This window comes from Aplidium turbinatum, chromosome 3 (genome assembly GCF_918807975.1).
Source record: "Aplidium turbinatum chromosome 3, kaAplTurb1.1, whole genome shotgun sequence".
Lineage (NCBI taxonomy): Eukaryota > Metazoa > Chordata > Ascidiacea > Aplousobranchia > Polyclinidae > Aplidium > Aplidium turbinatum.
The window spans coordinates 19,159,880-19,187,744 of NC_137474.1; the positions used below are offsets into that span (position 1 = coordinate 19,159,880).

Consider the following 27,865-nt stretch of genomic DNA (forward strand, 5'->3'; position numbering starts at 1 on the left):
CGTCTTGTGTGGAAAAGATGAAGATTCGCCTAAGAATGTAGTTGGGTCTAAGGGCTTAAAAAGCATGAAGAAAACATGTAAGATGAAAGGAGAAGAAGACCTGCACAAGAAATTGGCACAGCTTGAAGCTTCTGAATCGAACATTGTGGTGCACCATAACTGCAGAAGACGATTTACAGACCCGAGATCGACCGAACGACCAGTAGGCTACCTGTCAAAAGGCTTCGATCATCCATTGACCATGTGTTTAATTGGAAAAAAGATTGCTTTTTGTGTGAAAAGAGTTGCAACACACGTCGTGCGAAAAACACCTTTAGAGAAGCAATGACACTTTCACTGCGCACGAATGTGCTCAAACGTGCTCAGGAAAGAGGAGATGCATGGGGACAGAAAATCTTCGCAAGAATGGAGAGCTGTACGGACTTGGTTGCTGAGGAAGCTGTTTATCATTCATCATGCATGGCAAACTTTCGCATCAACAAGGAGAATCGAAGATCTTCTGCAGGTAGACCAGCCGACATAGAAATGACTGAGGCATTTGAGAAGTTTTGCGACCACTTTGAAAACTCAATGGTTTGTGAAATATATTCTGTTATAGAGCTTTATGAAAAGATGTTAGAGTTTAACAAAAACGGGTATTCATTGAAAGCCTTTCGAGATAAATTGAAGAGTTGTAACAGAAGTGGACCTGCAACAAAGGAGTCGCTATAAAGAACATGTCTATTTTGCGAAAAGTGAAGGTTGCCATTCTGAGTTGGTTTGTTTCAAGAATATGACAGACTATATCCTTAGAGAGATGAAAAACAAATTTTCAACGAAAGAAAGTGTTCTGTCAGCTGCAGCTAAAATCATAAAAGCGGATATACGAGAATTGAAAATTTCAAAATCACAATATCCAAACGAACAAGATATTGCTGACATTAACAACGGAAGAAATTGGGTTCCTGAATCGTTGGATCGCTTTATGACGCATTTGGTTGGATCCGAAGTAAAGAAATTGAGCATATGTCAATGCATTGTAGCCTACAGGCTGCAAGTCCGAGGACAGTGATCGCACCAATTTTATTTGGACTTGGTGTTCAGTTAGAGAAGACGTTTGGATCTAAATGGCTGGTCAACCACATTTCCAAACTTGGATTTTCAATTACAGCTGATGAAGTGCTACGATTTAAGCAATGTGCGATTCAGAACGTTGATAGTAGTTTTCAGAACGTGTTTAGTAGTTAAACAAAACGAAAAGTAGTGCAAGTGGTATTGATTCGAAAGTCATGTTCAATAGGATGATTGCTGTTGCTGAAAGAGAGGAAAGCCTTGAGAAATTTTTCGAATTCGAGTTGACTTCAGAGCCAATGTCGATATTCAAGGATGGCATGATGAGAAAACCTGACAAACCCTCCCTTCGAAAAGTTCTTCTGACTGATTCTTTGTCGCATACCTTGGAGGAAATCAACAAGCAAGTGACTTCTATTATCGACGGTGGTGCATTACTACATAAAGTTCGCTGGAAAAAAGGAGTAAAGTTTTTGGAACTTGGAAATTCGTATGTGAAATATATCCAAAACCATTATACCCATGCTGTTGTTGTGTTTGATGGCTATGATGATGAAAGTACTAAAAGTCACGAGCACTTGCGCCGAAATTCCGTTCCACAGAGCACGTTTGTGAAAATTGATCCGAGCAATGCAATTCCTTTTACTCAGGATCGCTACCTCAGCTGCATCGAAAACAAGGCTGAATTCATCAAGTTTGTTTCTACCCTTCTGAGACAATCCGAAATTGAAGTTCACAACTGCTCTGGTGATGCTGACAGTTCCATTGTAGCGAAATCCCTTGATTATGCTTCTCTTCGAAAAGGTCCAGTAAATGTCATTGCTGATGATACTGATATTGTTATTATGTTACTACATCATTGGAAGGCTGACACTCACGATGATATTTACTTCGTCCAGGAGCGCTTCAACAAAGCCTGGAGCATCAAAGAAGCCAATCCAAGTATTGAAGATATTAAACAAGATCTTCTCTTCCTCCATGCATGGTCAGGATGCGACACAACGTCATCGATATTTGGAAAAGGGAAAGGAAGTTTGGTTGCGAGTTTACGAAAATCAGAAACGCTGAAAGAGAATTCTGCAATTATCAGCAATGTCTGGAGTTCCCAAAATGAGGTCGGAGAAGCATCTATAGCTGCATTCAAGATCTGGTATGGTGGCAATGAAGATTCAACGCTTACTACACTCAGGTATGTATTTTTACATAGGGATTATATAATAATATCTACACTTTTAAGATATTGTCCAATTCTAGATACCCTGTAGACCTATGTAATACTTATCTTTGTTCACTTTTAGACATGGCAAATACATGCACATGGCATGCAAAGGGATAATTGCACCGGAAAAGCTACCACCAAGCCAAAGAGCAGCCTACTTCCATGGGCTGCGAACTCATCATCAAGTTATGTGCTGGTCTTTACTTGGTGAAGAATTCAAATTTAATGTTTGTGAATGGGGATGGAGAAACAATAACAGCAACAAACTTGTCCCAATAATGACGGATATGCCTATAGCACCAGAAGCATTGACCAAAGTAATTAGATGCAGATGTAAGAAATCAACCAAAAATCCATGTGGAACAAAAACTTGCACCTGTCGCAAGTATGGAATGGAGTGCGTTTCTTCGTGTGGGGAATGCCATGGTGTTGAATGTAATAATATAGTAAGTATGCTTAAAATACAAAAACAGTTTCAGATCTTTTTCGTATCTAAGTCATATAATTAGAATGAACGACATACTCCAGAGACTAGACGAAAGATTTAAGAATAAAGATTTTTTCACTTATGCAGAACGTCGATGTTGGTAACGAAGAAGAGGAGTGCTCGTACAATGAAGATGAAACGGGACAAGACGAAGAAGACGAGGAGGAAGGCAACATCTTTGACGTTTTTGATGATGATTATTGATAGCTTCGTTTCGCTTACTTTGTTTAATTCTTGTTAAAGAATATAGAAGAATAATCCCAACAGTGACGAATAATTTCAAATTTGCCTGAAATTCATAGATTTATCCTTTTGCTTAATCGGTAATAACTCTTTTTCTGTACATTTTCAGGGTTTTGGTTAATAAAAAAAGTTGTTCTCCTTGAAAAATGCTAAAAAATGATGTATAATATGTCCTATTTTGAAAAACTTGAAATTTTCATATTTTGGACCCAAAGGGATTGTGACGTCATTTGGAAAAAGGGCCTAAAAAGGGGTTTCCCGTCATCCGATTGATGGGGCATTTTTTTTTGAGCCATCTGCATAGTATAGAGAAGGTCTGAACAAAGTATCAGCTTGATAAAAAAATTTTCCCACAAACACCACTTTTTAAGGTCCCACGACTGCACTATAATGTCTCCGAAACGAGGTACGTTTTAGACCGTCGCTTGAAAAGTGGTTGATAGGCCTACACATTTCTGGGATTGGTTTTCTTGATTACTTACTATTATTACCATATGGGTTAGGAATAAGTTGTCGCAATTTGTGGCATAAAACGATGTTAGGAAGTGTAGCCTATTATTGATCGTTCAAAGCCCATGTCAAGCCGCGATTTACTTACTTTGGATACTTGATGATTGGCTACTTCAATCTTGCAAAAATAAGTCATCGTATTAATTAAACAATTAATATCATTCTATGTAATACCTCATGAAGGCAAGTTGGCCAACGTACCCACCCACGAAATGGGCCAACTTTCCTGCATGGCAACCATATTGTAAAAACTAAAATTTATGTCAAACTATTGAGCTTCTAACAACGGTTTCACCGTCAAAGTGAGCCTCAATAACCACTCTAGCGCTGCACTCACTAAATAATAACCTTTCTTAGCCTATATAGTAAGAAAAAACTCACTCGACATCTAAAAATTTCTAAAATCCAAAAATTTCAAAAGTCATAACTTTTCATACAAAAATCGTGCTCACATGTTTATACTGCTTGCTAGAGCCTCCCAACCTAGTGATAAGGTAGTTTCAACAGCACTTTCTCAGTATGCGTAGGCTACGATACGTAACCATAACTATGGTAGTTAAAAAATTATTTGGAGTGGGCCAACTTACCTGAGTCTCCCCTACCAACAAACTGACAAGGCACGCAGAAAATACAGTAAACAAAGAAATTGTTTTAAAAAAATAACCTACAGCGAAAAGTACAGGAAATTTGCGCAATACAGCTCGTCACATACAGTAGTAGAGAAGTTCATTGTTTATTAGCAAAAAAGGCATTGATCTTGAGCTGTTTCGGATTTGACACAGCTGTAGAGCTGCTTTTTACACGTGATAGTTTTTCACGCGGGAAAAAAAGTTAATTAGTTTATACAGTACCTACTGCACGTACAACTGTTGCTTTGAGTTGTTTAAAGGTCAGCTGTAGAGCTGCTTTTTACACGTGATAGTTTTTCACGCGGGGAAAAAAAATTAATTTAGTTAAAGTCCCTGTTGAGAACAGCGTAGCAAAATAAAGAGAAGACATTTTGCAAGCAGCAGCGCTAACTGGATTAAAAGACTGACCGTTCGTGGTGAAGGTGATGGCTTAAAGTGACGTTATAAACGAACAAAAGACGTCTGGGGACCAATAAAGGGTGCTGTTACATGCGAATTGACGTTATAGGCGATGCTGTTGTAGCCGAACTACAATGTACGTAAAAGATAGGAATTCTGCCGGGACCAAGCGAAATGTGACGTAATAGGCGAATTGACGTTATAAACGAAGCCGTTATAGGCGAATTCTACTGTAATGTGTTTTTCTTCTTTTGATCGTGTAGCAATTGCACGAAAGTGATTCAACCATGTCATGAAGCTATCTTCGACAGTCCATCCACTCTTAGTGCAATGTCCAATTGCTCCAGGAGGTTTGCTATTCATAAGAGAATCTGCCATGCGCTTTCGCGGAAATATGAACATGGGTGGTATGTAAGAGCCAGCTGCACACATGAGTGTGACAGTTCTTCCTCCACTCATTATTATCCCCATTTCTCTTGATCTTTTCGTTGCAATTATTTTGGTTGGCTTATAAACATTCGATATGCCAGTCTCATCCATGTTCCACACAATTAAGGGGTAAAAAGCCTACCATAGGCGTTTTACCCCAATGGCATATCCATGGTAGGCTTTTTACCCCAATGGCATATGCTATAAATTTTCAAAGTTTTTCTACTACCATAAACACTTGGATAAAACTATCGTTAGCCATAGCCTACCTAGAATTAGTTCAGTTCAGTTTGTTTTTATTTCTGACCATCAGTGGCGGCTCGTCATAAGGGACTGCAGCCCCCCCAACATTTTTGTGCTTATGTGAATTATAATACATATAGATAGTTTTGCCATCTTTTTTTAATTTATTTCGCTTGAAGAATTAAAAAATTCTTGATATTATTATTTTTTTGGAATAAAAAAAAATGTTGTATTAGAAAAAATAATTGGCAACTCTGGGTCTGCAAATTTTGCAGGTCCGGTGTTGCTTGTTCTTTTTTTTATGACGTAGGTTTTTCAGAAAAAAGTTTTCTAGCATCACTGAACAAGCGCTGTAGGGACTGCAAATAGAACAGACCCTGGTCACTGGTCAGGGATTCCAACTTTGGTTCTCGTAAATCTTTAGGGTAAGCGTATGGAAGCTATCGGTGATTAGGTAAAGGGATCGTAGGTTACTTTGCTTGATCTGTGTTTTGAGAAGTCACTGAGACAGACTAGTTTTGATGTGAAGTAAAGCCAATTACTGTAATTATTTTTAATCATTTCAGGCCAGTAGAAGCATGAGATGTATTGTTCACGCTTGTCTTAAAAAGATTTATTCGGCTGTGATATTTTTAAGTAGCCTAAGAATTATCGGTAGGCATGATTTAGATGTTAACTGTAGCCATTTTGGTGCTCTTTCACAATTCGCCCTTTTGGTCAACTGGATGATGACTTCATCTACGTCACACACGTTGGAATGGACTATTATAAAGGAGGAAGCACGGGTTGGAAATGCACTGAAAAACACCTGAAGGAAATAGTCTCCCATTTATTCATTTGTTGTTCAATTTCAACAAATTTGCTATCGTTGGAAAGCACAAGCATAGAAATAACCAACTAAGTTAATACCAAGTCCCAAAAAAGTACTAGCTCCATCTGGTGGCCACCTAAACTTGACCAAATTCAAACCATTATCAAAAGTTTACTTATGATAAAAACATTAAACGACAGCCAATTAAAAGAACATGTTACTGTGTTACTAACCTTAAACCCTAACTCAGTGCATTTATAACTCAGTCCGGTACAGGTTTATAATTATTTATGTTAGGTTACTGGTTGATGCAGCCCCCCCATGTTTTAAGACCACGAGCCGCCACTGCTGACCATCACAACGAAAAAACAAAACAATATATGACAAACATAGCAGAGGTCTAGAAAAAGGTAGAAGCGACAAAACGCGGACGTTAAAACGTGCATGATACCAAAGCAGGACCAAATTAGCAACTGATTACTCCGTAACAAAATATCAAGGTGCGTTCTTCTTTCTGAGAAGAGCAGTACTTCATTTCCTGATTTAAATTTTTATAAGAAATCAAGCAAAACCAACCATTTTGGTCTACACTTTTCTTGCGTCAAGTCAGCTTCCTTTAGAACGAGTTTAATGATTACCTACAATGCAGTCATACACATGGTGGCAGTATTTATTTATTTACACAGCTCTGTAAGGAGAATTTTAAGGTAGGCTTTTTACCCCAGTCTACCCTAAGCCTACCGAAGATGATGAGCTACATAGGAAGATTTTGTTTAAGGAAAGTGGTGATTATCTCTGAGCACTCTATGTTGACCAGTAAGGCCTACAGCACAATGCACAACAAGAAAATAATCTGCGCATTGCATTGTCCTACAAGGTTCCACGTTCCAAACAGATACGTAATTGGAAAGAGGAGGCAGGAGAAAGTCAAGGATCTTGATTAAACTACGTTCTCAGTTTGTTTTCCTCATCTATTTGCTTTGTGTGATTGCGATATTGAACGCTGCCTAGCCATATGAAGGCCGGTGAGCTGCTTTTCTGCGTTATTTTTGTACGTAGCTTATTTTGAATATTTTTTTCTGAACCACTCCGGTTTAAAATAGGGGTGCAAGATTGGCATCATAACCCATGGGGTGAAAAACAAATTGGAAAGCGCTGCTATAGAAATTCCTGAAGCGATAATATAGCCGACATAGGCTACTAACAGAAAGGTAAAGTCTCGTTTTGTAGGCTAGCTCTAGCAATGAGCAGTTGGAGTGAAGTTCTAAAAAGGGTGCAAAAAGAGTTTACACATTATAATGTGATAAAAGAATTACTGCTATACCACATCTCTCCTAAAGTTCTAAATGGTCTGATGCCAAGTTTTTATTGAACATAGAATTATTGTCTTGTCATCGTCATGTAGGCTACAACGCTCACGAACACTATGGATACGGTGCTGTATAATGTTATTTAGAAGATGTTTATTAGAAAAACTACATTTCATTAAGATAGATTCTTCACGAAAAGGTAAAATGGTGCCATACTCCAATCCAAGTAGACTATCAATAGATGACAAGATATGGTTCTCATTATACCGATAGGCTACTAACTTAATTCTTCAACACTAACCATAGTAAAGATAACCAGTTCCTTTCTCTCGGCCGCCTTTCGTAAAGGAACTACCTTGCTCAATGTAACAGACCCTGGGTAAAGGTGAAAGGTGTATTTCAACAACCAGCTTAAGCAGGATAACTTGATGGGACAATGAGCACCACATCTGCTGCGCCATTTCGCTGATTTTTAGTTGGGCAGCACACGTTTCGAGGTAGAAACTTAAAAACGTGAGTACAAATCTTGACTTAATTTTGACCTATCAGTCAACCACATCCTACATTTGCAACTTAAGTGGGAACTACAAAGTATATCAAAACGTGAAGGACTTGACCATTCACTTCATCTAGATTAAAATCCAACCGGCCTCCACAAGCCCAGACTACATTGAGATCGTCAGGTCGCAAGCAGCGAACAAAACAAGAACTGGTAACAAAATAAACTAAAGTACAAAACGTAAAAATTAAAATTCACATTGAGAACAATAATTCACATAGGCTGCGGTTGTCGTAACAATTGCTCCCACCGCATATTTTTCTGAATGAGCACGCCACGGACGTGCACGTGCTCAACGCACAAAAAGTATGTGGATTGCCATGTAGTCAACGGTGTGCAGCAAACAGCTGAACTATGCGCAGGTAAAGGGTTCAGAGAGTTGTGTCCAGGCACATAACAGCAATACCAAAGCTAAAAGACAAAGATTAATCCAAGTAGCAGTATATTCGCGCAAGGACTTCGGAATATGAGCAAGTGGAATTAAAACCAACGCTTATAAATGGTTTTAGAATCTTTCTCCTAGGACTGAACGGAAAGCAGTCCAAAAATGCGTTGATCAAGCGCATATCCCGAGAGCAGAGCCAGTGCCGCTTGATCTTGAGCCGGGCGCATAATAATCACTGAGCTAACGAGGCGGAAAATATTTGCAATAACCATTGCACGTAAAAACTTACACACCGTACCAGGGATTCATACTATAGGGATCGCCAACTCGGCTGGAAATCCGACAATCTGAGTGTAAAAGTGTTGCCAGATGTTTTTTATATTTTTAGAAAAAAATACTATTTTGACATTTTTAAAGTAGCAGTTGCCCAAAATTTGCCCGTAAATAAATATTTTAAAACTATTCTAAAGCAATTTTATTGTTCACTAATCAAACTATCATATTTTTGGCAAATTTAACCTTTCTTGTACATAAAACAAACTACTTGAAAAATAATTACCGGCTTCAACACTTAAAACATGAAGCTCTTTATTCCTGAGGTGTATTTTTAAGTTTCTCAATCTTTTTTTGCTCTTAACTGGTTAGTATAACTTTTTTTAAACCTGCAAGTTTTATTCAAGTTTAGACATAAATTCAGCACATTCTTATTGCAAAGTAACACAACTACAAACTACTTTAACTCAATCTTGTGCAACTTTAAACTTCAGGTTAGTTTTAAACGGACAAGCTTTGGGCGACCACTACTGTTTAAAAATGCCAAGATAACATTTTTTCTAAAAATATAAAAAATATCTGGCAACACTTTTACACTCCGATTGTCGGATTTCCAGCGGAGTTAGCGATCCCTATATTATGAATCCCTGCACCGTACAAAACAAACATCACGTAGCAAAAAATGGTGTGGTGCATGACGTGTGGTGCTGACAAGGAGTTGCAACAATAAACTCTCATCGACACCGACATAATATGGTCGTACAAAGCTGTGTTTTGGTTCAGTTCAGTTCCTGCAAATCTAAAAAAACGTCACCTGCGTCAATCGTATCCAGCTGCAATAATCATGAAAACAAAACCAGGTAATTTGTGTACAGAGCATTAAAGACTCAACTATAGACAGGCAAAGCATAGCACTTTAGCAGGTCGCCTGAGTGAAGAAAACCTGGCCTACTTATTGATAAAAAATGAAGCATCACTAGCCCAATGTAGGTAGAATACCAACCATGGTTAGATCGTGTGTGAGAGGGGATACAGCAAACTGGTCAACTTGTAGACATCACCACGACCAGTCCATCACCTGTGCGCTGTGCTGAAGCATAGCCACCTCACCTGTTGAGTAATTCTGCATTACGTAATTCGGTTGCATCACCAATGGCATCTCATAGGCGCTGATGGAAGGCAAGGGAGCTGGCGGTATGTTGCAAGCTATCCGGGGCATACTGGTCATTTCATCTTGGTACAAACTCTCATGCTGTTTCACGTGGTAACTGCATACAAAAGCAAACGTTTAAACTTGCAGGTTGGCGAAGTTTGCTCTGGTGAGGTCGTGGTAGTAACCATGTCAAGAGTTGTGAAACCTTAAACTTTGTGCTCTTAAATAGTCCACAAAGCTGAAATAAACGGAATAAATTACTAAAACATGTCTGCACGACACACCTTGGAATAAAGAATTTTTCTTTCCACAAAGATAAGAGTTAAACTGACTGATAAAAGCGGCGGTCGACGGCCTTGCCTTGCACTGATCATGGTGGATTGAAATACAACAATACTTCTTTCTCGTGGTGGACGGTCAGGCGATAATGCAAAGCAAGCGGGGAGCAAAGAATGCGTCAACTCACTTGCTTGGATGTATATGCGATGGGTGCCCGACTATAGTGTGCATATGGGGGTTGGATGTGGTGACGTGCGCACTCTCTGAAATGTTCAATCGGTTAGCTGGAAGTTTGCAAAGCAACAAACTGATGAGGCTTCATTGCAGTTGCAAGAATCTTCAATCTGCAGTCAATACACGCTACGAGGCTACTCAAAACAATAAAAATAGATTTATTGCAATACAGACAGCTTTGCTACTTTGCAAACTAAATCTTTGATGATTAAAATTTGGACGTTTGAACGAATGCAATCAACAACGGCCTCTGTTAAAGGAGTGAACAATGAGCCCACCACTTGATGAGCCGGATAGTAACTCAGGGGATGCACCGAGCGGAGAATCCCCGGGACATGAAAGCACCAGCTGGGAGGTGTTGATGTGGATAGATGTTGTGGGGAATGATGGCTCCTGGATGGCAGGACAGGGAAGCACAAGGTGGCGCACCAATGGAACCTATCAACATGAAAGGATCAAATTTCATTCATTTTGCAACTTACAGTTCTCAGTACGTACATAAAAAAAGCATAAAGCGCCGTATACGGGTTTTCAAACTGCTTTTGGCTGAATTTTACCCCAACGTGCAAACCTATAATAATGACCGGAGGCTAATTTTGATATTGAACTCTAAGATAAACTAAATGTATCCACTTCGTTAGCTCAGTGGTTAAGCGGCTAAGCACCCAACTCAAGATCACGTGGCGCTAGTTCGGCCTTTGTGGTATGAGCTTGAGCAACGTATTTCAGGACTGCTCTCCATTCAGCGGCATCTAGTGGATGGAATAGCTTAGAAAGACAAAAACACTTCAACAAGCGGGAACTTTACTCTGCCAATCTCGGTAATTCAAACCGTCTACATTCTACAAGTATGAGAAATACCGGGAATAACCTAGCGAAGGCTTTGTCAGTCTGAGAATAAAGATTCAAAACCAAACCATGTGATTTATATCTTTTTGACTTGGTGTTTTTGAAAATCAAAGCTGCCAAAGTGTGAATGTGTGATCACTAAATCTCAAATCACAGCAAAAATTCTAAGCATTACTTTACTAAATGAAAAATCTTTCCCTGGACTCTTCAGATTTCTAGCACAAGTATTATCTGAGAACCTGTTGACTATCACTGGAAACTAACTAGATGTTGTAATAAAGAACTTTACGCCACCCAAATGCACGAGAAGTAATTTGGCAGGTTTGAGAGAAAGGTAATTTTCACAGCATTGCAATAAAAAGCGCAATTTGATGTGATCACGACTGCTGATGTATTTTAATTATTATTAGTTTATCTTCCAGTGTTTGCAAAGCTACCACTTCATTGTAATTTCAGTAAAATTTGAAATTAACCTATTTATTAGGCCATAAGGCAAAGGAAACCTTCAAATTTTTGGTAAAAATCAAAAGAAAATGTTGATAAAAATGACAAACAATGTAGTTGCATAAAAACACGAGTTAGAAGGGGTCTGCTACTATTCGGTGAGTCAGATTCGGTGAGTTCGATTCGGTGAGTTCCTAACCTCTAACCCCTAACCCTAACCCCAAACTCCTAACCCTTAAACGGCAATGATAATTAGGTTGCGGTACCCGATAATTAAAAAAAAAATTGAAAAAATCCCCCGTTAAGAGATCGGACTCACCAAATCGGACTCCCCGAAACGGGCCATTCCGAGTTAGAAGCACCCAAAGCGTCATTTAGGTTATCAGAGACAAATTATTGTTGTTCAGCAAACCACTCACCAACAACAACAAAAACTCAATTGAGAAATAATGTCGCAAACTTCAACCATTGATTTAGATACGTGAAATCATGTACATAGGAGCATCATACAAGTAAGCAGTTGTGAAGCAACGTTTCAGTAAATGGATGAAGTTCGAAAATGATGAATCTGAGCAAGTAACAACTGAGCAAGCCGAAGTTTGGTATGTGACAGGTCAGCAAAATTCAGTTTAACAAGCAATAACCAAGCAAGTCCGAACTGAATTGCATTTGCTGAGTTGAACCACTTACTGAGTTGTAGCATGCCAAGTGGTCTGACGACCACATGAACGGACTGAAATCGGGAAGCTAAGAACATATTAGCGCATGATGGGAGCCACCGCGACACCATTTCTAAAAAACCTAAGTTGATAAATGAATTGCTAAGTTTTACGTTAATTGAAGAAATCTAAAATATAAGCCACAAGGTATCACAGCTTGTGAAAATGAATCTTAAATCATTGGAGGCGCAGCGTGATCAACGAACCTGGTCCAGTGGCAATTCGAGATCGCTCTCCTTCCTCGTCGAAATCCCAACTTGATAGTTCGGCACAATGATATCATGCTGGGAGCGCTTATGAAGCTTCAGGCTCCGGTTGGCTTTATACGAAGAGCCGCACACGTTGCATACGTATGGCCTCTCACCTGCATAAAAACAAAGATTAATGAACCATGCGCGCTTGTAAGCAATCAAATTGTATACATCCGACTTCGTCTTCGTGTGAGCCTCTGGGGCCGACGGTCTATCCTTTAATCACCCTAGATTTACGACGTTTCCAGACTACACCGGAACTCCGGAAGGCTACTAGAGAGCAGCCAGTCTTTGGTTTCATCATCTAAGACACGCAAACCTTCCACTCTATTAGGTGGCTTGAAGATGGTGCAGTCGTTGATGATGTGGTCTGCGGTCTGTCCCTCAGCACCACATTCACAACAGGAGAAAGATGTCATTCCCCATTGGAACATGATTGCAGAAAAGTCCGATGCTCGTACGGAGACCGTTGAGGCGCGCACACACCTGTCTTTGTAGTGTCAGGCTGGTGGGGCGGGTGTCGGCATTGGAAATAAACGAACGGGGCCTGGTTGTGTTTGACTTCCATTCAAAACTCCATTTATGGTCCGCCCAATTAGTGCAGAGATGTCTTGTTCATCAGCTTCGTTGATCAGAAGTTGAGCGTCTGGCACAAATGGGTGTTGTAGAGCCCTGCGTTTCACCTTAGGTCTATTTAACGTTTGTTACCGTCGTGAAATTTACAATTGTGCTTCGGGATTTTCACCTTAGGTCTTTTCAACTTTCCTTAGGTTTATTACCGTCGTGAAATTGTCGTTCTTTTGCATATATGTAATGTTACCCAGTAATTCAAGTAATTTTGTAGTTGTGCTTTGGGAGTTTGAAGCGCGATTAGGAATTTGTGTGCCTCAAGACATCGCATGCCAATAAGCTAAAACATTCTTGCAACCGGCAGTTTCAATCACATATGCGAAGTTTTTCGTCTCTTCAACGTTTTAGCCTACCGATGCTTGATTCCTCAGCGACTATGTATATCGCGTTCTGGCATTCAATTCCGGAATGGCCAGTTTCGGCGAGTCCGATTCGGCGAGTTCCCTATTCGGCGAGTTTTTGAAATTTTATTTTTGAAAGGGAATTATCGGGTACCATAGCCTAACTGTTTTCACATCGTTTTAACGTCGCTAAACGTGCAGAAAGGAACAAAAATAAAATGTTTGAACTATTAAATTAAAATTCGTCATGTCAGTTCAGTTCAGTTGTTTTTATTTCTGACCATCGTATGAAAAACAATACACGTCAACATAGCAAAGGTAGAAGCGACAAAACGCGAACGCTAAAACGTGCTTGAATTCGTCATGTCAGTTCAGTTGTTTTTAAGGTAGAAGCGACAAAACGCGAATGTTAAAACGTGCTTGTGACCGAAGTAAGTTATTGAGTTGAAAGAAATTTGGCACGGTCGCAACACCTTCAGAAAAATTTAAGATATGAAGGGAAAATAAAAAAAGAATATGTTACAAAAAAATTAATCATGTTTATATCTATCTATAAGTTAGTACTTTTGAATAGTTAAAATGATTAGTTTGGATCAACAAATGCGTGGCCTACAGCTTGGATTGAAAGGAAATTATCGGGTACCGTAGACTAGTTATCCCTACCAGCAAAAATTTGTTCCAAGAACCCAGTTAGCCTAACAGTTCATTTTTACATGGTAGTAACAGAATGAAAAGGCTAACCAAATGTGTGGCCTATCGTTTTAACGTCGCTAAACGTTGAAATCGTGTAGAAAGGAGAACTTTGATTTGATGACTAGGATACGTTGAAACTGAGAAACATTCACAGAAGCCCTTCGAAACGTTGCATTTTTAAGGTTATGCATTTTTAAGATAATGTATTCAGACGTTGAAGCAATGTACAAATGAACTGTTAGGCTAAATGGGTTCTTGGAACAAATCGAAAGGCTTCGAATGTTTCTCAGTTTCAACGTATCCTAGTCAGCAAAGTTATCTTTTCTCTACGATTCAACGTTTAGCGACGTTAAAACGATGTAAAAACGGCAATTTCTGCTGGTTGGGATAACTAGGCAACGGTACCCGATAATTTCCTTTCAATCCAAGCTGTAGGCCACACATTTGTTGATTCAAACTAATCATTTTAGCTATTCAAACGTACTAACTTATAAACATTAAACATGACTTTTTTTTTGTAACATTTTCTCTTTTTTATTTTTCTTTCATATCTTTAATTTTTCTGAAGGTGTTGCAATCGTGCCAATTTTTATTCAACTCAATAACTTACTTCGGTCACAAGCACATCTTAACGTTCGCGTTTTGTCGCTTCTACCTTTTTCTACACTTTTGCTATGTTGACGTGTATTGTTTTTGATATCATGATCAGAAATAAAAACAACTGAATTGATATGACGAATTCAAGCACGTTTTAACGTTCGCGTTTTGTCGCTTCTACCTTTGCTATGTTGACGTGTATTGTTTTTCATATGATGGTCAGAAATAAAAACAACTCAACTGAACTGACATAACGAATTTTAATTTAATAGTTTAAACATTTTATTTTTATTCCTTTCTGCACGATTTCAACGTTTAGCGATGTTAAAACGATGTAAAAACGGCAATTATAATTAGACTACGGTACCCGATAATTTTCTTTCAAAAATTTCAAAAACTCGCCGAAAAAGGCTCTCGCCGAATCGGACTCGCCGAATAGTGGCAGACCCTTCAATTCAACAGACAGGTAATTTTACTTTTGGTGTAGGGAGTATGTCAGAGTACGGTATAATTTTGGTGCAGCTCACTGTAGATTTTGATAAATTGTAATATTACTCCTGGCTCCGTCAATCAACGTTCAGTGTGCAGTTTCATGGGTTGGACTTATGATTTGAATTATGTTCTGTTGTGGAAAGACGATTGCAATCTTTTAAATTATGTGGTGACAATAAAATCATACATGTAGTAGAGAAGCACAGACCTCGTTCTCGGATCATTTCTGCCACATTGTTGTGCCCAAAATGTCGCTGTGTCGTATAAAGTAGACTCAAGATTACCCTAACATAAGGCTTTATTCACTTAAAACGAAACATCTGAAAACACAAAGTACAATAAGATACTCTTACGTATAGCTTACACCAAACCACAACCATCTTCACAGCTGACAACACTAACTGAAAGAGCGTCTACAACAAAAGAGAGAGAAACTAAATTAGGACGTTTGCTTTTAGCAGAAGTCGTGAACAGCAAACGGCAAGGAAAGGAGTTGATGCTCAAGGCAGAAACTAAAACAAGAGTTGTTCCTCTCATCACATTCATCCTCCCTAAAATATTACCATAAACACTTGCAAACAGGGTTATGCACAAACAGTTCAAACGTATGGAACACATTCATAACGATCTACAGGTTTTCTTATACGCGTGGATCTTGTTAAGGTAGTTGGAGGAGTCGGAGAGGAATCAACAGGAGAAGGTACATTAGATTCACATGAAACGTCAAGACCACGATCAGTATTATCACAATTATCAGGAACATCACGTGAAATTTCAGTAGGAACATCAACGTCATGTCTCTGCAATGAGTTCGCCAACTCTGGCAGTTCTGCGTCCATCGAAACATTCTGCTCACATGAAGACTGCCCTATCGGTGCAATATCTCTGAGCGATACTGTTGTTTCCCTCCCTGTAGGAAATCGAATGCGGGCATAGTTTGGAGTGGTATGAACAAGCTCCACTTCCTCAACAAGTGGATCGTATTTAGTAGAGCGACTATGAAACTTCAAATACACATTGCCAGGTGTACACAACCAATAGGGTGGAGTGAAAAAAATAAAAATCACTAATTCAAAAAACGTCCCCTCTCAATAGTTGCCTTTGGTCCCAAAACTAAGTTTAAAAGTGGTTTTGGGAAGTTGCCTTGAATACTCAGGTGACAACCTTGACGCAAAGGTCATGCGGGGGTCAAATCCCATAAAAATGCCATAACTCTGTGAGCGGTGATGCTAGGGAGCTAATTTTGATGCCAAAAGAAGCAGAATGTGCACTTTCCTATCTGTCTCAAAAGAAGTTTTTTTCAAAACTTCGCTAGATATATGGTTATTTTCACAAAATGTAATTTTCAGGTCAAATATGAATAACACATAGCATTATGCACAGTTTAACATCACCATAACATAATCACTCCACAAGAAATCAGCATAATGAGTATGATATATCTCTAACCAATGAAACACACATTTGAGTGGTTTTAGAACAAGCATAACAGGATGGTAACAACAAACAAATATGAAATTGGGTTTCATAATATTACAATAGCCTAGAGCCCTAGACGACAGACGTTAAATGCCAGTTTTATGCAGGGGAAAATGGTATCGGCAGGAGGACCTAAGATTGAAATTGCTTTTTGGTATTGTATTGCTTCATCAGTTTTCGTGACCGAATCTTTAGCCTGATCAGACCGTTACATCTGTTGAAGCCAGCTACTGCTGATGAAGCTTCGGTTACAAGCTTTATGTGGCGCTCCACAGCTTAATTATGGCATGGGTTGTGCATAATGAGCTTTTCTTCTCTGATTTTTTCGATGTCGCTGTTACTCAGGTGTCGAATTTCTGGTGGTTCGTTGGTTTGGTCAGAATTTAAGTTCACAAGTTTGTAGTAAGATTTAGCATGAATGTTGATTGCTGGAACATTGAATTTTCTCACATGGACAGAAGCTACGGATTCTTCCCCATCGGATGGCTCATTTTGCACTGGTGCTGCTTCGCTTTCAGGCACTTCATTTTCGATTGAAAATTGTTCAATGACCCCTCTCAAACTAAGGATTTTGTTCATAGCTAAATGACGAACTGTCTCATCATCATCTGCTAACATCCCCAAGAGAATGTTTTCTTGGTGTGCAAAGAATGCATTTCGCTTAAGGACATCCAGTGCAATCTTCTTGACTTTATTATTCGGAAATTTGACGACTCTTTGTAGCATGTTAAAGAAGTTTTTCGGTCCATCTGTGATCATGTGGTAGTGCTTGATTTCAAACCATGCCGGAAAGTAAACTCTAATGCAAAATTCTACGATTGTTGTCAATGTTGTGGTTGGTCGTTGTACAGAAACATACACTGTTAAAAAATTTCGTAATTTTACTGCCAAAAGAGCAGTAAAATATTACTACCTTTTTACAGTACTTGAAATTACTGGCCATTTCGTAGTATATTCACTAGACTAAGACGTTTTTTTACTCCAAATGTAGTAGAATCACTGATAGAGCAGTTTTAAATTTTACTTCTTTTCGTAGTAGATGATTTCACTTCTTTTTTGGAAGTGAATTTACTGGTCTGTGAAAGTGTTTTGCAATTTTACTGACAAAAGTAGTAAAATTTCACTAACTTTTTATAGTTTTTGTTTAACTTGCATTGGTAGTAATTGTAGACTACTATAGGTAGCCTACTGTAGCCTACATGGGCTGTTACATTTTATTAACACCGCTCCTTTAGTCCGATTAAGGTACCATACCCTTGTGCAGCAATAGATTTCGCACTTCTACGAAACGTCAACCTTTTTTCTGGTCAACATATGTTACAGTCACACCAGCACATTCTCGATACAGTGGGCTTCTACGTTGTGTCATGCCTTTCTGTTTTGATATCTGATATGCCTTGGCTGGCAATATAGAGTTCAAGGGTTAATTTAAACTATCACTACTGGAGGGGAAGTTTGCTAGAGATTCGAACTCGTGCGCCTCCAACAAAAATCCCCATTCCAATATTAGTTCCTTAAAAATGCACTGAAAGTATCAGAGAGTCGAACCGAACCCGAACGTGAGTTTTATCAAATGTTTTGAGGCTACTTTCCTCGAACCCGAATCGAACCTTAACTAGAAACTCGTGCTGTGAACCGGAACTTCTGAATTGATCCGAACCCAATTCTGAAGTAAACTTTGAACCCGAACCGAACCTGGCGCTCAATTTCCCGCCATCCAGTTCAGAGTTTGCAAAGTCTGAGCAAGCGTTGCCAGATGGGGAAATAGGATACCAAATTAAAAACTTCTGGTGAAATTTAGAGGTCTTTGGTGGCAAGCTTTTTGACCTTGGAACCAGACAACCTTTAGATGAAATCTGGTGAAATTTTCCCTTCTCAATTATTTTCAAGAAAGTTTTTCAATTTTTTAAAACTTTTTAGCGTAAAATTTCCGCTCGTATAGAAAATGTTTTGCAAGAAGTTTGCACATTCGTGATGGCAGTGTCTTATGTATTAAAAAATATTTGTATTTTTAGACAAAATTACTTTATTTACGGTGTATTAAATATCTGGTGAAATTGTATGCAATCTGGTGAAATTTTTGTTACATTTAGTGCCAAGCAGCTTCTAGCATCTGGCAACACTAAATTTGACACGTGTGCAATTGTGCATTGTGGAAGCATGGTTGCTACTTGCAGGACAGGAATGTGGTGCGCAGTGTGGTACTGCGGTAACTCATAACTGAAAGTCTGAAACTGGTTTTGTTGCAGTCATAAGTTTTAGAGATAGACAAAGGAAACGTACCATTATCTCTGAGCAGGTAACAAGTTTAATCTTACGAACGGTATCTTTGCTGATTTTTTTATGTTTATCATGGACAAATGAGAACAATAGCCTACAATTGAAATTAATTTATTTCGATGCTTTTAATTAGATAACTGCAAATTAGGTAGCCTACACAGGTTAAAAAAACATGCTGTGACCCTAGTTGGGGAGGATGTCTGCCTTATCTGGTGCACAGCACAACATGAATATGATTTTAAAGTGCAATGTTGATGTATGTGGCAAAGTTTTCAATAATTCAAAAGATCTTATTGTAGATTTAAAGCGTCACATTCATGAAGGCTTTAACGTGAGATGCCCATTTACAAACTGCAACAAATCATATAAAGTTTTATCATCATTTACATCTCATTTGTCAAGACAACATACAGCGGAACCAACAGAAACAACAGCTTTTCTTCAATCAAGTGAAGCTGTTACAAGTGCTGAAGACATGTCGGTGTATGACAGTTCTACCTTGGATGAAGGCTTTTGTGTTTCACCGGAGTCCGATAAGCCTACTATCCTTGAGAAACATGGACTGTTTTTATTATCCCTTCAATACAAGCATCTCTTACCAAGTAGTACGGTAACAAAAATAGCTTCAGAATTTTCGTCATTACTACAATTCCAAAAAGATAACGTTGTAAACTGCATTCAATCAGCACTGGAGAAAAATAACGTTGATGCTGAAATTGCAAAAGAAGTTTTGGAATCCACTTCTTCAACTTTTTCTATCCCTTTTTTGGATGGTCCTTTGCACACAGAACATATGAGGAACAATTACTTTAAGTTAAATTTAAAACTAGTGCCACCAGTTGCTTACAATCTAACTGGTGAACATCTTGGTTATCCAACAGGAGCTTCGTTTCAATATGTACCAATTTTGAAGTCACTAAAAAACTTGCTTTCTCATCCAGATGTATTTCAACAGTTCATGCACCCAAACCGTTTCAGTAATGACCATTCTATCCTTAGTGATTATTACAATGGAGCTGTGTATAAAAACAGTCCTTTTTTTAATGGTGGTGATTTGCGGATTAACCTAATCTTATATCAAGATGCTTTTGAAATCGTGAATCCTTTAGGGTCTGCTAAAAGTGTGCACAAGTTGTTGGCAGTGTATTACACACTTGCGAATATTTACACTTATAATCGGTCAAAAATCAATCAAATGCAACTTGTTCTTCTGTGCAAGGAAAAATTATGTACTGCTGACAATCATGCTCAACTATTTCACCCCCTTTTAAATGACTTGAAAACACTTGAGAGCGAAGGAATTGACATAGGTTTGCCTGCAAAAGTAAAAGGCAGTGTGTTGTGTATCACCGGTGACAACCTTGGGCAGCACTGGATTGGTGGCTTCACAATCAATTTCAGTTCTGCCTCATCATCGTGCCGATATTGCGCCTTACAAGGCAGAGATTTTTCAGTGCATGCTACAAATCCTTCTCTTTTGCGAACACCTGCATCATATGACAGTTGCATCGAAAATTTGTCTCATACCGCTGACAGTCATTTAAATGGTATAAAACAAGCTTCTGTTTTTAACCAACTATCTCATTTTCATGTTTGCCATCCAGGTCTTCCACCTTGCATTGCTCATGACCTTTTTGAAGGTGTTGTTGCTTATGATGTGATGCTTTTTATCAAGTATTTCATCAGGCTTGGTTGGTTTACAGAAGAGTACTTGCGTGATAAAATAGAAAATTTCAAATTTGATTCTATCACTTCATTGTCAAAAGCTTTACCAGTCAAAAAGCTGTCTAAAAGGCTCACTGGAAATGCAAGTCAAAACTGGTGCTTTTTGCGATTCTTTCATTGTTTGTAATCCACAAAATCCAAGACTTGGATAATGCTGTATGGAAGTCACTTTTGCTGCTTAAACAAATTGTAGAATTAGTTTGTGCTCCTCGAATAACATACGACCAAGTGTCATATATGTCTTTGTTGATTGAGGAATATGTCGATATGCGCTCTACACTTTTTCCAAATGTACCACTTCGCCCAAAGCACCATTATTTAACCCATTATCCGTGGTTGACTTATCAACTTGGCCCCTTGATACATTTATGGACTCTCAGGTTTGAAGGAAAACATTCTTACTTCAAACGCAGTGTGCGATACTCTGGAAATTTTATAAATGTTGCTGCAACATTGGCAAATAACCATCAAATGTACCAAGCATATTTGCTCGAAACTGGCTTATTTGAACCAGAGTTGCAGTTCTCTGATAATTCAGGATGCGAATATTCCAGCATCATCCTAAGTTCGTTGGAGAAATGCCATGTTGATATTACGAGGAGCCGATTCTGCAAATGGGTTGTGTTTCGTGGAACACGTTATTGTCAAGAGCAGTATGTCATTCTTGGTAAACTTGGATTCGATGTTGTTGTTGGTAAGGTTTTCTTAGTTGTGTTGTTTGATAGAAAAATCTTTATGGTTATCAGAAGGTGTGTTGCTGAGTTTGTGTATGGTTTGGGAATTCACTCAGTAAAAACATCTTCACTACAAGATTTTGAATGCATCACAGTCAGTGATTTACATGATTATTATCCATTGTATTCATACAAAATTATTCCTGGCATTGAACACTTAGTTTTAAAGCACCATATTCTTTAGTTTTGCAGCAACAATTCACTTCAAAATGTAATGTTATCGCTCGTTTTGAATTGATCTGCAATGAGTTGCCCGCAATGAAAAGATTGGGCCTGGTCTTTTGTGATTCCATGCCACTTAACTTTCATGAATTTAATTTAACCTCTGCAATTTATTTTGTTACCATGAGAAACAAAAGATTGTTGCTCAGGCCTCGAAATTTGTACTTTTTTCCGGCGGTCAAGCATGTCCTACCGGACTGGCCCTTTCAGTGGACATTTAATATCTCAACCGGACATATTTTTTGCATGTAGATTTTGCACAAAATCACACTACAGTATTGTGTAGTCGTGTTTGTAGAAGAAGATTTTGTACAACAGAATAACTCTGCAATTCCACTCTAATGTGATTTTTAAAGCAATTGCCTGCACTATTGTTTCAGCTTCGTCTTTGTTCGTGTTAAACAAACAATTGTAACAATTCAAATTTAAAATATATTTTTGCTGCATTAGCTCTATTTTTGTCAAGAATTTTGCGGCGTCATTTATGACCGACCAATGAGTCGGCTTCGGCAGACATGCGAGGTCATTCCGGAGGTCATGACTGCTGGATATTTCGAGGCCTGTTGCTTATAAAACATGATATTATCTGAATATACATATTTTGCACTGGGTGCAACCTAATTCGTACCCTGAAAAGATTGAGAGAAAACAAGCCGAAGTCGCTGATTGAAATTTCCGTTTTTCCGCAAACATTTTAAAAATTTCCGGTAATGATCCTAAGAATTTGCCGAAGTCGCTGATTGCACATAGCAGTTTCCGCAAACATTTTTTAATTTCCGGTAATGATCCAAAGAGTTTTTGTTTGTTTGCGGAAACTCCAATCAGCAACTTCGGCTTTTTTTAATTTTTTCTCTTGATCTTCTCAGGGTACGAATTTGGTTGCATCCTTTTGCACCTGGGCAATAAAATTGGAAGTGATTGGGTAGGGTAATTTTTTGTCACTAAAGTTACTTTTTCTTTCTAGTTGCACCAATCAACAAAAGAAATGTAGAACCAAAATTTCATGATTGTGGGGTCAATATTTAAGAAGTTACCAGTATAAAGTTACCAAAAGTCACTTTTTGTGTTTTTAGGTTACTTTTCATTTGTTAGGTCGCTTTATTTTGCATATATATATACTTTTTTGCCTATTTATTTATCTTTCATTTATCTACTGTATGTATAGATGAATTTACATTGTATGTAATGCCAAGACTTTTAATATATCTACTACTATGGTGTGGGTATTAGGTTTGCACGAGCCCATGCTTGTTTGTATCGCGTGTATTCCCAAAACTAGTAATGTAGTTTTTTGGCAGTGGTTGTTTGACCAACGCCGGTCTTTTAATCTAAAACACTATTTGACCGGCATGACATAACTTATTTCTTCTTTCACCTTATCTTTCAAAGCAAAATATGAGAGAAGAGCAAATGAATAAAAGTGCCTATATAACTCTAAATTCTGCAGTTTTTTTTTCAACTGAATCAGTGGCACGTACGATATTTGTCAGTCTGGTATTCCCAAGGATGTGAGTTAGATACTAACCGGAAGCGTTTTTTTTAAACTAAATTCTAACCAGAATACTCAATCGTTAGGCTACTGCATTTTTGTGGTTACTTTTTAATTTGAGTAGCCTATAGCCCAATCTTTTATGTCTTCAAATATGAGTAATAAAGTTAGAGTTTTTTTAATTTGCTGGAATTTGAGAATTTATCTGGATAATTTTTCGTTCGTCATATGAGGATGCGACCGTGTTTGCCGAACGAAATGGTTTCATCATGGTTCAGTTACTTTTCGGCAGTGTTTTTTAGCAGGTACTTTAGTTTAAAGAAAAGTGTTTCTATGTGGTATCGAACTCACATCCTTGGAAATACCAGCCAGACAAATATCGCAAGTGCCACTGATTCAGTTGAAAAAAACTGTTGAATTTAGAAGTTATAAAGGCGCTTTTTTCATTTGTTCTCACGTCTTTTGGTTTCAAAGAGAAGGTGAAAGAAAAAATAAGTTATGTCATGCTGGTCAAATAGTGTTTTAGATAAACAGACCGGCGCCGGTCAAATAACCATTGCCTAATTTTTTCGATGAAACGAATCGTGTTAACTGTATTTAGGGGTCTACTTCTTTTAGGCGCCGGTCAGATAGGCGTTATACTGTGGCATCTGGATATTTAGGTGCAGAGCACTGTGGCGCCCGTTCATTTAGGTGCTATTCCTAGTAAAGTCTTCAGATTGTATCAACTTGGCAGGTAGGGCAATGCTTTTCACACAAAATGTTATATTGAACAGAAAAATATATTGTTTTGTTTATGCGCGTGTGGAGGTGAAGTGTGAGACAATGCTCTACTACTCTTGATATTAGCACATCTCCACAAGACATTTGTTATGCATCCTGAACACAGGTTGCAGCCAGATGGAACCTTACTTAATCTGTTATCGTTCGCAATTAGTTCTACTCGGGATGGATTGGTCATGTGGCGAGTTCGTATGAGACAACCTTCTACTATATGAATGCATTTCTATAGGACATATAAACCCTGGCTACAAGTTGCAAGCATAATGGTGCGACTTTGCTTGTTAATAAACATAGTTGGGGTTTTTGACGGAAAACTAAGTTACTCTTCACTCAAGCCTACCACCCGCTTGAATATAGGCTACAGTATATTTTTACTGATGTTTAGTGTAGTTATTATTTGACTCACTAAAAGTGAACTTGGCCATGTTCGGAAACTTGAATAATTTATTGATAAAGCTTTTGCCAAACCTGGACTAACAACAAATAAATGCCGAACACGCGCATTAAAATACAATATATTTATCTGTTCAATATAACATTTTGTGTGAAAAGCACTGCCGGTTTAAGCAGCTTCACGCACGGAAGCCATGATATATTTTTCTGTTAAATACAACATTTTGTGTGAAAAGCATTGCTCTACCTGCCAAGCTGATACAATCTGCAGACTTTACTAGGAATAGCACCCAAATGATCGGGCGCCACAGTGCTCCGCACCTAAATATCTAGACGCCACAGTGTGTGCACCTATTTGACCAGCGCCTAAAAGATTTGCTTCCGTATTTAGCCACTTGTTTTCACTGCAACAGCTATAGTGTTTAATTGACAGAAACTTCCTGTCAGAGAATGTAAAACATTGCATATTATACAAAGAATAATTTCAATGTGTAATTTTAATTTGAGAACAAATTGAATCTAATTCAGATGCTCTTTTACGTTGAATTGCTGCGGTTTTTTTCGCTTTCTTGTTTTTGTTGAAAAAAGTTACTTTCTCACAAAATTAAAGTCACATTTTTGGGTTTTTTAGGTTACGGTACAAAAAATCGCCCTAGTAATGGGTACGGTACATATATATGTAACAATTAACAACAAATCAAATCATCCAAAATGCTCATTCTTGATTTGCCAATCTACAGTATATATATATATAAGGGTGTATCTGTATACAGTATATTGTTAAGTGGTTCCTCTCCCGGTGCCCAAATATGTTGCTATGTCATTGTATGTGAATTAATTTTTATCCTGTTTGTTTATTCAGGTCATTTCTATTTTGAGTGAATAAGCATTTATACATACATGTGTAGCATGGACGAAAAGATAAAAGAAATTTTACCTGGCCTCCCTGATGAACAAATTGCAAGCTTGACTAAGGTCCTTAATGATATTGGTGTGGAAACGATGGAAGACATGCAGCATGTAGAGGTGAATGATTTGACAGGAATATTGAAACCTGTCCAAGCACGAAAACTGCTACACAGTTGGTGCAAAAATTTAAAAGAACCAGTACCACAATGTGAGGGATCCTCAACTGAGGCTGTATCAGCAAGTTGTTCAAGTTCCAGTGGCGAGGATTGGGATTTTTTGCTAGAAATCCCATGGGAACGCTGTCCAAAATCTCTGATGGCAGCGTGTGAAAAAGGAGCTAGGCCTGCAACTCGTGATCGATTACAGATGATCAGACTTCTTGTTGACGAGATACATAGAGTAAACTCCAAGCCAAACAAGAAAAATTTCCAAAGAATTGCTGAAAAAATTGTTCGACAATTTCCAAACTCCTTCAAGGATGTTGTTGGAGGAGTTACTATTGGTGTGGGTGTGCAGTCTCTTACATCCCAGTTAATGTATAGATCTGGAAATTTGAAAAGCGCGGATAGGTCAAACAATGCAATAGCTAAAAGAAAGAGGGATGAAGAGACAGAGTGTATCGCTGAACCAACTGATTTGAATGCAAAGGCTGATGAATTGAAAGCTCTTTACCTGCTCAAGGATAGAGACTTTGATGAGGTTTCAAAACTGATGAAGGACTCCTTCAGTTTGCAAAGAAAGGACATAGAGAAGCGGCTTCTTGTCAGTGAGATAAAAGAAAATTGGCCATTTTTACTTGAAGAAGAGCATATGTTTGAGCACTTCGAAATATTAATGGACTGCAAGGGTGCGAAGGAATCGTTCTTAGAAAACATGGAAAGTGGAGGAAAGAAAATTTTTGCGTAAGTCTTGCTAATATAATGTATAAACATAATAGTGAAACTTTTACCAAGAGTACCAGTAATCCTCTGCAATTGGAAAGCTTATGCTTAGGCAGCTTAGCATTTACAACATGTTCACTCTTATTTACAGAACTTTGGAACTCTCTAATAAGCCAGAGATAGCGGAGTTGATTGGGCGGATGAAGGAGGAATCACGGCAGCTGGGAGACAACTTGCCCATCTCAGCGGGATTACTGAAACTGATTGCTACATATTTTAAAGAAGATTGCTCAGCGATTTTTCAATGCTTTGAGGTATTTTAGCGACGTAAATTTATTATTATTAACTTGCCAATACAGATTTTTTGATACCCAACCGTCCCAGAAGAACATTCGACACATCCTTTGCAGATTTTTACATAGCTTATGTAATGTATGTAACTATGTATATGTTATTTGTATGAGCACCATGCTCCTACTGACAGTATATTTCATTGATTTCATTGCCTTTTTAGCGTTAAGAGTGCGGCTATATGAGTGTTTGACAATGTTTCTATTACTTTCAATATATATATATTATATATCTAAGAAATGTTGAATTCAATTTGTAGGATTCAGCTATCTCCCAGATTGAAGAAACATCTTTACCAGCGTATCCAATAATTGTTTGTTTCGGTAAGTTGTGAATGAGCCTTTGTACAAGTGTACTTTTGAATTCTCACCTGAATGCGAAGTTGGTAAATGTCTAATGCAAAATATGAGCTAATCTCAGTCGTCATAGTTTCATATTTGTATTGCATTTAACTGTATCTCATTGCATCTGCAGGGCCCACTCTTGCCAGTGCAGTGAAGTTTCTGGTATTCATTGAAGGCAACCTTGCAATGGAGACCAAATCGTTTTTTGTTGCGCTGGCTTACCTCTTCTGCTCCTATTACGTCTTTGCAATGGCATATCCAGATAGTGCAGCTGCAAGTCTGGAGTTTATACAGAGGTATGTAAACCAACGTGGATAAGCTATGGGAATAACAATAATGTATGTATATTACTCTTTATTATGTTTATGTATAAGCTAGGGAATAATAATAATGGAACTCCCTCCTTCGCAAAGTTATTCATACCAGTGAAAAGCTGGTCTAGAGTGGGATTCGAACCCACGAAGTTCTTGACAGTGTGTCTGTACTGCAGCGAGTAAGGCCATCCAGACCGAGTGACTACACCGTGGCTGAGGTGTTAACACCACACGATGGCGTACCTAAGTTGTGTACATCTGAAGTCTTGACTTTCTAACCCCAGATATCTAGGGGAGATCACATATTCGGAACCCGTAGAAGCGAGGGTATAACAATAATGGATAGTGGCCTAAGGCGCAATCCCACCGGTAATGGGTGCAGTGAAGGAGGGAAAATCCATTATTGTTATTCCCTAGCTTATGCGAGTTCCGGATATGTGATACCTTCTAGATATCTGGGGATACCTAACAAATTTGAAAAGATCCATTGATATAATTGTGTTGCTTCTTCAGATACTTTGCTCGCATTGGGGCCATCCGTCATGACGAGAAAAAGAGGAAGTGGGATGTGCACCCTAAAGTGCTCCGACTGTGCAACGAAGTGCAGCTTCGGCAAGGATGTTCGCTATGAAGAAGCTATAGTCAAGAAAAATCTGAACATTTCTTTTTCCACTCGAGATGTTGCAAGTGGCCATTTATTTGATGTTTCGCGAAAACGTTGATTCGCTTTTT

General features: G+C 38.4%; 2 protein-coding genes across 3 annotated transcripts in view; one reads left to right on the forward strand and one right to left on the reverse strand.

Annotated features, from left to right (window-relative positions):
• Nucleotides 1–1,886: 1,886 nt before the first annotated feature.
• On the forward strand, nucleotides 1,887–3,251 carry LOC145767443 (uncharacterized). Its single transcript, XM_082579260.1, has 2 exons — nucleotides 1,887–2,239; nucleotides 2,349–3,251. The coding sequence occupies exons 1-2, from the start codon at nucleotides 1,896–1,898 to the stop codon at nucleotides 2,776–2,778; spliced, it is 774 nt and encodes a 257-aa protein (XP_082435386.1). The 5' UTR covers nucleotides 1,887–1,895; the 3' UTR covers nucleotides 2,779–3,251.
• A 4,300-nt stretch (nucleotides 3,252–7,551) lies between these two features.
• The window catches only part of LOC145766910 (uncharacterized), a 91,916-nt gene continuing 71,602 nt past the window's right edge, over nucleotides 7,552–27,865 (reverse strand). The window contains exons 12-16 of one of the 2 annotated variants that reach the window (XM_082578617.1): nucleotides 12,432–12,589; nucleotides 10,492–10,651; nucleotides 10,167–10,242; nucleotides 9,658–9,815; nucleotides 7,552–9,346 (exon numbers count right to left, since the gene is read on the reverse strand). In XM_082578617.1, the coding sequence (XP_082434743.1) occupies nucleotides 9,327–9,346; nucleotides 9,658–9,815; nucleotides 10,167–10,242; nucleotides 10,492–10,651; nucleotides 12,432–12,589 (572 nt within the window). In that variant the 3' untranslated portion in view covers nucleotides 7,552–9,326. Of the gene's footprint in view, nucleotides 9,816–10,166; nucleotides 10,243–10,491; nucleotides 10,652–12,431; nucleotides 12,590–27,865 lie in introns of both variants that reach the window. The other variant, XM_082578616.1, reaches the window with a different exon arrangement.